Here is a 10,596-nt window from a genome sequence, read left to right as displayed (position 1 = left end):
CCTGGTCAGTGGGGCTGTTCAGGGCTGGCCTGGGACACGGGACCCATCCTGGGTTTCTGGGGAACCTGAGCTGCCCTGGAGAGGGGACTTGGACACCGGACAAACAGGAGCGGGAGGGCTGCCCAGCTAGGGCGGGTGTCAGTGCCCCGTTGTGGCTGCAGGAAGTGTCTTTCCCCCCTCTTTCCCCCTCCCCCAGCTTCTGCCTCAGTTGTTGGTAAATCCCCAGCCTTCCTGAAGCCCACGTTCCCTTCCTGCTCCGGCCTCAGTTTCACCGCCCAGCGACCCGGACAGAGCCTGTACTAGAGGAAACTGGGGTGCCGGTCTGGGGCAGGGAGCGAGTGCTGCTGCTGAGAAGTGGGGGCCCGGAGGGCTGCGTCCATCCCTCCCCCCACTGCGCCCGCAGTCCGCCCCCCTCTCTCTCGGACCCCCAGTCCTTGGCTTGCCTGTGCCGGGCCTGCCGCGTGCGTCCCCTCCCCCATGGGCCGGAGCTCTCCAGGGTCTCCTAAGCCTCGGGGCGCCTCGGGCTTTCCCTTCCCCGGCGCTGCAGCTGCCGCCTTCTCTCCCCAGTGGCCCACCATGACCCGGAGAACACCCTGAACTGCAGCTTCCTGGAGCCGCCCTCCGTGCTGGAGCCCCCCTCCCCATCCTGGTCTTCCCGGGCTTCCTTCTCTTCCTTCGACACCACGGACGAGGGGCCTGTGTACTGCGTGCCCCATGAAGGTGAGCGGGCGCGGCGGCCGGCTGGGTGACCCTGGCCGAGTCATTTCAGCCCCATGACCCAGCCCTTTCCGCTCTCCTGCCTTGGCACCGACCCGAACACAGAAGGGGAGGCTTAAACAGAGATTGTCCCGAGCAGGGCCGCTCCATTCCTGGAGGGAGCTCACGCGGGGTGGGAGACCGAGCCGGGCCAGAGATCCAGGCTACGCCCAGCCTCCGCTTGGGGAGGGGGGGGGGGGGCAAAGGCCTTGGGGCGAGCCGCCCGGGGAGCCTCCCTCAGACGGGTCAGCGGCTGACCTTAGGGAAGTCATTTCCCCACCCTGAGCCCCAGGGATGGCGGAGAGGTCCCCTTTCCTCAGCTCTGGCACCGTCCCAAGATGCCTCTGTCCCCGCTGTTCTCGGCCCCTCCCCCCAACCTTGCCCCCCTCCCCCCAGCCGCTGTTCCAAGTAGGCTCTGCTCCTCCCTCCGCAGAATCGGTGCCCGAGAGTCCGGAGGGAGAGCCCCCTGGCGGCCCTGCCGAGGTGCCCGCGGCCGCTGGGCCCAGGGAGGGGGAAGATGCCAACCCGTGCCCGTCCAGAGCCGCCGAGAATCGGGAGACGGCGCCGCTGGCATCGTCTGACAGCGAGCGGTCGGCCTCGAGCCCGGAGCTGCCAGCTGCCGCCCTGTACGCCCGCGTGGCCCGCCTGGCCTGCAGGCAGCCCGGGGCCGAGGCCGAGGGCCTGTCCCCCTCCCCCGAGAGAAGGAAGCCGCCGCCGCCGGACCCCTCCACCAAGCCCAAAGTGTCCTGGATCCACGGGAGGTACAACTCGCAGCAGTCCAATTCCCTGCCCGCCTCCAGCAGAGCCCTGGACGCTGCCGGCCTCGGCCTGAGCAAAAGGAAACGGACCCCCAGCGAGACGTCCTCGGGCCTCCGCGTCCCGGGCCACGAGCCGGGCAGCCCCAGGGGCCTCGCCAAGGCCCAGAAAGCCCCGGGCGCCCCCAGCACCGAGTTGCCGGCCCAGGGGCCCCCTCGGGCCCGGGAGCGAGGCCCCGGGAGCGCGGAGTCCCCCGACGCGGGCTCCCAGAGGCCGCCCCCCCACTCGGCTCCCGAGGCGGCTGGGCTCCTGGCCGCGCAGCTCAAGGAAAAGACTGGCAGCTTGGGCCTGGGGGAGGCGGGCGCTCGGCACAACGGGCTGGGGGCCCCTCAGCCGCTCCGGGAGAAGCCCGCCCCACCCCAGAAGGCAAAGCGCTCCGGGCTGCCTGGCTCGCGGAAGGCTGGTCCCTCCCCCTCCCCGGCCCTTTATAAACCCCAGGCTTCGGGCCCGGAGGCCCCGGCTGCCTCCGCGGAGCCCCATGGGCCCGAGGCCGGGAAGCCGGACGCTGGCAGGCCGGGAAGCCAGGAGCCCCCCGGCCCGGCCGAGGCGCCCAGGAAAAAGACCCCCATCCAGAAGCCGCCCCGGAAAAAGAGTCGAGAGGCCGTGGGCGGTGGGGGCTCGGAGCGAGTCAAGGCCGCCACCTCCCCGCCCTAGGCACCTCCCCAGGCGGAGGTCAGGGCCTTGCCCGCACCCTCTCCCTCCACCCCCCTTTTGTCTTCTCCGGAAATCCGTTATTCTGATGCAGTCTGGGAAGAGGGCCTGGGTCGGAGCTTGGGCCCAGTGGTCTGCCCCAGTGGGGGAGCCCAGGCAGGACCAGGGTGCTTCTCCCCCACCAAAGCCAGCAGAGGCCCCGCGGGGCCTGGCCCAGGGTCGCCCTTCTCCTATGGCCAAAGCAGGAGAAGCCCCCAGGGCTGAGCCAGCGCCTGCCGCCTTGGCCCAGCCCAGCTGCCCCCTCTGTCCTGCTCTGTCTGCCCCCCTGCCCGCCTTCCTCTGCAGTCAGCTGGTTTTGACTGCTCACAGTTGCCCATGGGCACCCCCGGAGGACAGGTCTATTTATAGGGGAGCCGGGCCTCTGGGGGAGCTTCCTACTGGCCTGTGTTTGTGGGTGGGCAGGGTTTCTGCCAAAGCTTTCTTAATAAAAACGTGTATCTTCCCTGAGCTTGGCGTGTCCTGCCTGCCTCCTGGGGCAGGATGGCTGGGAGAGGATGGGGGAACAGGGGAGGTAATTGGGGGGCCAGCGAGTGGGGGAAGAAGGGGATTCTCTTCACTGGATGGAGGAACCAGCTGGAGCCCAGGCAGACTTTGGTGGAAGGAGGAAGGCTACCCTAGCAGGGGGGGGGTGGCCCTTCTCATCCTGGCCTCTGGGGTCCTGAGATCTTTTGTGGCCCTGGGTGAGTCTCCACACATGGGACAAGGACCTCCTGTGGCCTCGGGCTCTGGGAGGCTGCCTTTGTGACCTCGGGCCTCAGTTTCCTTATCTGGGAAGTGTGGAGGCCAGCCTCAATGACCACCAAGGACCCTTTTAGCCCCGAGTCCTGAGAGAAGGTAAGGCAAGCTGAGTGCAGTGATGGCCAGAGTTTGTGCCCGGAGCCCAGAAGGCATTCCCCTGCTGTGGGCCTCCCAACAGCAGCAGCTGTTGCCCAGCCCAGCCAGGCCCTGGCTCAGCCTCTTCCAGCACAAACATTTGGTGTCTGAGGTTCCCTTGGTCCCCCTCGGAGAGCTGGCACAGAGCCCCACTGTTCTCCCTCAATGCTGCCTTGTCTGCAGGCAGGAAGTCCCTTGCCCATGTTCAGCCCCAGGCTGCAGGCTCCCCGGGAGGGGGGCTGGTGTACCCCTCCCAAGTGTTCCTCCCCTTCCCCCCTCCACCCTCTGGGGCCACCCCAGCCTGACATCCCTGGTCATATGCAGAGAGGCCCAAACTTCCTTTGTCTTCCTCATTCCAGAACCACAACCTTGTACAGGGAGAGGAGCCCGAGTCTGGGGTCACAGATGGTCTTTGATTGCTGGCTCTGAGGGGTCTGAGCTCAGAGGAGGGGTCTGCCCTCTGGCCTTTGCTAGCTGGGTGACTGGAGGAGACAGTGACCTTAGCATGTCACTGTTGGCCTCTGCTCTCAGGGCCTCCTCTAGCCTTGAGCCTAGGAATCTGGGTGACTTGGGAGGCCTCAGTTTCCTCTGGTGTAAAAGGAGGGGTGGCATCAGAGGCTCTACTGAACCTCTTCTAGGTCTCAAGCTCTTATCTCCCAGATGCCTTTGCTCCTCTGATGTGCCCCCAGGCAGTGGCCTTCCCATAGGCTCAGAGCTGGCAGGATGCTCTGAGGTCAGTCACAGGTTCAGCCAATAGAGTCCAACCCTTTTCTTTTACAGAAGGGGAAAGGAGGGCCACAGAGATAAAGTCACTCCACTAAGGTTGCTGATAGTAAGTGTTGAGGCAGAGCTGGACTTTGAAACCACATCCGCTGACTCCAAATAACAGATGAGGAAACTGAGGCCCAGAGAAGGAGAAGGGTTTCCCCAGAGCTCTGCTTGAGTTCTGGGCTTCTGAATCCAAGACCCTTTATCGTTTTCCATGATAATCCTGCCATCGGGAGGATGGAGGTGGTTAGTCCCATTTTACAGAGGACAAAACAGGTCCAGAGAAGAGGAGAGACTTGCTCCCAGGTTGATTTCCATGGCCCCTGTGACCCACCCTTCGGGGATGGTTTTATAGTTTAATTGAACACATATGTATCAGGCCCTCCGGCGCTGGGGCTGCAAAGATGGCCACTGCATGAAGCTTCCAGATTACTGAGGGGAAAGAGGAGTCCTTAAGTGGAGAAGAGAGACAGACTGGGGGGAGGGGAGCAGGAGGGAGGGGGGGAGAGAGACAGACTGGGGGGAGGGGAGCAGGAGAGGGGGGGGAGAGAGACAGACTGGGGGGAGGGGAGCAGGAGGGAGGGGGGGAAGAGAGACAGACTGGGGGGAGGGGAGCAGGAGGGAGGGGGGGAGAGAGACAGACTGGGGGGAGGGGAGCAGGAGGGAGATGGGGGGGAAGAGAGACTGGGGGGAGAGGAGCAGGAGGGGGGGAGAGAGACAGACTGGGGGGAGGGGAGCAGGAGGGAGAGGGGGGGGAAGAGAGAGACTGGGGGGAGGGGAGCAGGAGGGAGGGGGGGAGAGAGACAGACTGGGGGGAGGGGAGCAGGAGGGAGATGGGGGGAGAAGAGAGAAAGAGGAGGGAGGGGAGGCGAATAGAGACAGAGAATACTCCCGGGACTCCCAGCTCCGGGTCCCCTGCGGGCACCCCAATTCCGGCAGCTCCAACTCCCGGTCTCCGCCCGCCCCCTCCCGGCCGGGAGCGAGCCGTCTCCGTGTTTATGCGGGTCAGCTCCCGCTCCCTCCCAGGGTGCTGGCGCAGGCCGGGGGTGAAGGTGGGGGGTAGGAAGGGGGGAGAGGAGGAGAGTTCTGTCGGGAGGAAAAGAAGGAACCAGGAAAGGGGCGGGACATGACGCCGGCTCTCCTTCAGCTCTGTGGGCGGAGCCTCTGGTTGCCATGGGAACGCGGGACCACAGGATTCACATCTGGTAGTTATTGAGGGGAGAAAAATTACGGGTCGTGGAAAAAAGCAAATACTTTCTGCAGCAGCAAGATTGGCGGAGCCGGGATGCCTGCTGGGGGGCTGCAGAGCCCCCCCGCCACTCCCTCCCGCTCAGGGCGGGCTCGTCACGCTTCCAAGCTCCCAGGCACACACACAGTTCTTCCTCCTCCATCGAACACGGCACGCACGCGGAGGGCAGCTCCTAGGCGTGTGCACGCACGTACACGCGCAGCCCTGCCTTCTCCTTATAGGCTCAGAACTGCACTCTCTGAACCCAGCAGAGCCTCCCCCCTAGCCACACTTGTGTCAGGCCCTCCTCTCTCCCCCCGCCCCCTTACAGACACCCTCCCCCCCTTCAATTTGGCCTTAGACACTCCTAGCTAAGAGACTTTGGGCACTTAGCCTCTGTCTGCCTCAGTTTCCTCATCTGTAAAATGGGGATCACATGACACCCCAGGGCTCTTGGAGGAGAGGAGCTAAGTCGTGTAACTGCTGCCTATTATTACTGCAGGTAGATTCCCCGGCCCCTGGGCACCCGTGCCTACACAGCCCAGACACATAGACTACACACAGACCTCCCTCTGCCCAGATACCAAAGAGTGCGTCATAAACGCTCTTCATTCATTGATTCGTTCTTCCATTCTTTCAATCTTCTATCCAGACACCCCAGATAAAGCTTTCATGCATTGACACCCCCATCTCCCTCCCAGAGCCCGCAAACACTACTCCCCCCTCCCCCCATGTACGGTCCTCCCACAAACACGAGCGAACACCTAAATGCCGCCCTGACCTTCCTCAGCCGCATACACGGAAGCCCACACTCCCGGCTCTTCCGCTGGTACCTTAGACCGACAGTGACGTCCCTGGCCCCGGCCGGCTCGTGGACCTCCAGCGCCCCCCACCCCATTCTCCCTGTGCCTGAACCTTCTGTCCCCCACCTCTGGGCACCCACTGCCACACAGACGCCCCCAACAGAGTCCCGTCGAGCCGGCCTGGGGCAGGGAGCTGCCTGGCTCTTCCTAGCGGAATGTCGGGAGACCCAGGGCGGAGCCTGGAGCAGGTCCCCGGGGACTGCTTCCTCTCTGGCTCCTCGGGCCCATGAGTGCGGGAGGGGAGTAGCCTCGGCTCTGGGTCTTAGAGCTCTCAGAGTCCGGTGAGAAGCCTCTGCTTCCGGCCTCCCTCTGGCTGCTGGGCGGTGAGACAGCCTCTCCTGAGGAATTAGCGCTCCCAGGACCCTGGACAGCTGCTCACCTTCTGGAACCCCACTGACCGCCCGCCCCAAGAGCCCGGGTGGAGAAGGGGCCCCCTCCTCGCTGACCAGAGCCACAGCAGGGTCCTTCCGCCTCCCCAGACCATCATCCAGGGGAGCCCACCTTCCTCAGCACCTCAAACATGGCCCCTCCATGGGCACTGGAGCCCTTGGATCCCAGGAATGGCCCTGCACCCCACAGAGCCTCTGAAGCCATTCTCCAAGCAGTCCTGGGGAGGGGCCGTTCCCAGCCTCCCCAGAAGCCTCAGCAACATAAGAACCAGAAAAGGACGTCCATGTCCGCGACTGTCAGATGATTCCATCAGCAGCAGGTTCAAGGAGCCCAGCGGTGAGAGATGGGACCCTTCCCAAGCCGTCTCTCGTGCTGGGACCATGAAACATTCCGAGAGACCCGAATTAGGAAGGCAAATCAGTGTGTAGAGCAACCAGCAATAACCAATAAGCTAATTGGTCAGTGATCTCTCTCAGTGATTAAAGTCAAATTCATTGGACCTCTGGAGTCATTAAATACAATTCTGGAGCCTTCTCCAAGACAGCTCTAATTGGCGGATGTATCCTGAGGAGATGGGCTTAATATTGGACAGTTCCTGCCTCCCTGATTCCTTTATCACCATGGGAACGTCACAAGCCCTGCCCTGGAATCCCAGTGTTGAGGTGAAGAAATCAGGTTGGTTAAGAGTGCCCCTCTCCAGTCACCCAGCCACCCCAGAGGGGGACCCAAGGACGCTGCCATGCTGCCCTCCAGACATACTTGTCTTAGCCCAGTTCTTGTTTACCAGACAAGATGAGGTTCATGAGGTTCTCAATCTCTACCTCAGTCATCCCAGTTTGAGAAGCTGCTCTGGGGTAGGGGAGCATTCCTAGAATTGTCACAATAGAAGAATGAGGAAAGAGGCTAGAAAAACATACCAAGCCATATTAGAAGTAGTGATAATTCAGGGGGCATCTGGATAACTCAGTGGATGGAGAGTCAGACCTAGAGATGGGAGGTCCTGGGTTCAAATCTGGACTCAGACACTTCCCAGTTGTGTGACCCTGGGCAAGTCACTTGACCCCCCATTGCCCAGCCCTCACCACTCTTCTGCCTTGGGACCAATACACTGTATCGACTCCAAGACAGAAGGTAAGGGTTTAAAAAAAAGTAGTGATAATTCAGAGCATCCTTTAGAAAAAAAACAATATAGCATTAGGAATAAATCTTCTCACCCCTTCAATAGAGGAATGAGCTCCTTGAGATTGGGGCTGTGCCCACTTTTCTGATATTTCATTTGTATCCTCAGCTCTTAGCATGATTCTTTGCAGAAGTAAATAATCAATGACAGATTGCTTCCTTCCTTTGGCAGCAAAGGGATGCCATGGTATGTGTAATAGAGGAATATATGAAACAGAGAGAGAATGGAGTCCTCTCCCCCTCAAGGCAAGGCAAAGGAGGGATATCTGATATTGAAGTTTGGCCAGGAAAGAAAAGGAGGATGAGTCTGTGGTTTCCCCCCTTCAGTCTTCAGCTTGTGATGGCCCCTCATTAAACCTGCCTTGTTACTCCCCACAGCTAAGCCATTTCTACCCAGCAAAGTCCTTTCTTTGGGGGAGGAGAGATATTCCCTCATTCCTTTCTCCAGTTATAACTGCCCTTTATTCACTCTTTAGTCAGTTGTAGTGGATAACAGAATTTATTCTAAGGCAACAGGAATGTAGGATGAAATTAGGAAAGGCTGGTAAGTTGAGACAAAGGGGAGGAGGAAGGAGTCCCTAACTGTCTAAACCCTTCTCCCAAAGTTGAGGTGACTTGAGCTTAATGGCCCCAAACCCCTGAGGGGTTCAAGGTGATGAACACTGGCTTTAGCCCTGCCCAGCAGGTGCCTCAGTCCAGAAGAGGAGACTGTGATGATTCTTCTTGTGGACTCTCTCCTTTTCAGTCTCTGTCCACTGTTGTTGGAGGGTTTTGGGGGGATAGAGATCAGGAGTCAATGAAATAAGAGGTTTCTTGGGATCAAGACCCAGTCAAAGACTAGACCCCCTCAGTAGCTGTCTCAAAGTCAGAGACCCTGGCTCCAACTGCTGGATTCCTTTCCTCAGCATTCCAAATCTTCACTGCCCATCCCCTGCTGCTGCTGCTGGAATCTTTGTAGCCACTCCAGGCTCTTTCCATGTCCAAAATGTCTCTGGTTTTTCTTCTCTCACACATATGCAGAACATAGAGTCAGAAAATTCAAAATCAGTCAATACTTCCTAGCTGTGGGACCCTGGGCAAGTCACTCTACCTCTGCCTGCCTCAGTTTCCTTATCTGTAAAATGAGGATACTAACAATCCATGCTTCCCAGGGTTGTTGTGAGGGCCAAGGGAGACAATATAATCAAACACCAGCACCTAATAAGCCCTATATAAACTATTATTATTTTAGCTGAACAAGAATAATTTAATAGCTACATAAGATCCCTTGGATCCAGTGATGCTGCTCCTAGATCTGGTCTAAAGAGATTTTTAAAAAGGACATTTTTGTACAAAAATATTGCCAGAGGCTCTTTCTGTGGTGGCCAAGACTTGGAAACTGAGGTGACGCCCATCATTTGGAGAGAGGGTGAATAAGCTGCGATGGACTACTACTGGGCTGTAAGAAATGATGAGCTGGACAATTTCAGAAAAACCTGGGAAGACTTACACGAACTGATGCAAGATGAAGGGAGGAGAGCTGGGAGAACACCACATGCAGCAACAGCAATAATGTAGGCTGATCACCTGGCAATGACTTAGCTCCTCTCAGCAATGCAATGATTCAGGACCATTCCAAAGGATCCAGGATGAAAGATGCTCTCCCTCTCCAGAGAGGGAACCCACAGAGTCTGAATGGACACCAAAGCCATCCATCTTTTACTATATTTTCTTCTTCTTTTTTTTAATATCTTCTACCATGTGACCAATCTGGACAAACGTTTTGCATGATCACACACAGGAAACCTTGATCCAAATGTTCACTGTCTTGGGGGGGAGGGAGGGATGGCTAGAATTTGAGGCTCAACCTTTTAGCAAATGAATGTGAAAATTTGTTTTTACATATAACTGGGGAGAAATAAAATATAACAAAGAGATCAGCTATCTCTGAGAGTGTAATCAAAGGCTACACAAGTGCCTATTTCATTCATTTCCCTGGATGGATCAGCTCTATGGGAATCATTAGGCAGGTATCAAGGGGACACATTTCCTCCCTCAGGCAGGTGTCCTGGGGTGGGGGGGAGAGCAGGGACCAGATCTGGGTCTTCGACAGACATCTGAGGAAGTGTTTTGGAAAGGGGAAAAAGACATCCTTCTCTCAAAGACCACCAGAGTGAGCCTGCGTCCTTTTGAATGCTGCCACTAAGTGCTGGGTCAGGAGGGCTGAGGAGCATCCAAGGGGCCCCAGAGGGGGTGCCAGGGCTCACTGGCCACGAGGGCACTTGATCCATTCCCTCTGGCCCCTGCAGTACATGGGAGCTGACCCTGCCTCTGCCATCCTGGACCCTTCTACGCTGGGCAGACCCCAAGCTTGGCCAGTGCAGGTGGCCAATGCATAGCTCACATTGCTGATTCTGTTGAGAGGGAGGGGAGGTGGGGTCTAGGCAAGGGGAGGGAGCTGCCTGGCACTGGGGCAGGAGAGACAGAGCTTCCTGCAAAGCAGAATGAGCAGTGTGACTTCGCCACAATAACAACAGCTTTCTTTCAACCCTCATCTTCTGTCTTAGAATCAATACTGTTTATTGGTCCCAGCGCAGAAGAGTGGAAGGGCTGGGGATGGGGGTTAAGTGACTTGCCCAGGGTCACACAGCTAGGAAGTGTCTGAGGTCAGATTGGAACCCAGGACCCCCCATCTCTAGGCCTGGTTTTCAATCCACAACTATTTTTCTAAAGTTCTGAATAGCAAGAAACCAAAGGCCCTGCAGGCAGTTAGTGGCTTATAGGAGAGAAGGCTGGTCTCCAGTCAGGAAGAGGAGTCCAAATCCTGCCTCAGGCTTGTGTTAGCTCTGTGACCCTGGGCACGGTTTCTCATCCATGCCTGCCTCAGCTTCCCCATCTGTAAAAGGGGGATAATAACAGTATTTCTGTGCCATGGCTGTGGTGAGGATCAAATGAGACAAAACTTGTAAATCACTTTGCAAGCCTTACATTTCAAGACACACTCTATGACTGTTGTTGTGGTTGTGAGTGGCA

General features: G+C 58.2%; 1 protein-coding gene across 1 annotated transcript in view; it reads left to right on the top strand.

Moving 5' to 3' along the window:
- SCARF2 (scavenger receptor class F member 2) overlaps positions 1-2,730 on the top strand; it is a 28,634-nt gene extending 25,904 nt beyond the window's left edge. Inside the window, exons 10-11 of the mRNA XM_056821312.1 lie at positions 568-720; positions 1,190-2,730. Of these exons, the coding sequence (XP_056677290.1) occupies positions 568-720; positions 1,190-2,226 (1,190 nt within the window). The 3' untranslated portion in view covers positions 2,227-2,730. The remainder of the gene's footprint in view (positions 1-567; positions 721-1,189) is intronic.
- Positions 2,731-10,596: the final 7,866 nt, after the last annotated feature.

This window comes from Monodelphis domestica, chromosome 3 (assembly GCF_027887165.1).
Source record: "Monodelphis domestica isolate mMonDom1 chromosome 3, mMonDom1.pri, whole genome shotgun sequence".
In the NCBI taxonomy this organism is placed as follows: Eukaryota; Metazoa; Chordata; class Mammalia; order Didelphimorphia; family Didelphidae; genus Monodelphis; species Monodelphis domestica.
Note: the sequence above shows the minus strand (reverse complement) of the source record. Positions and strands in the feature narration are given on the sequence as shown.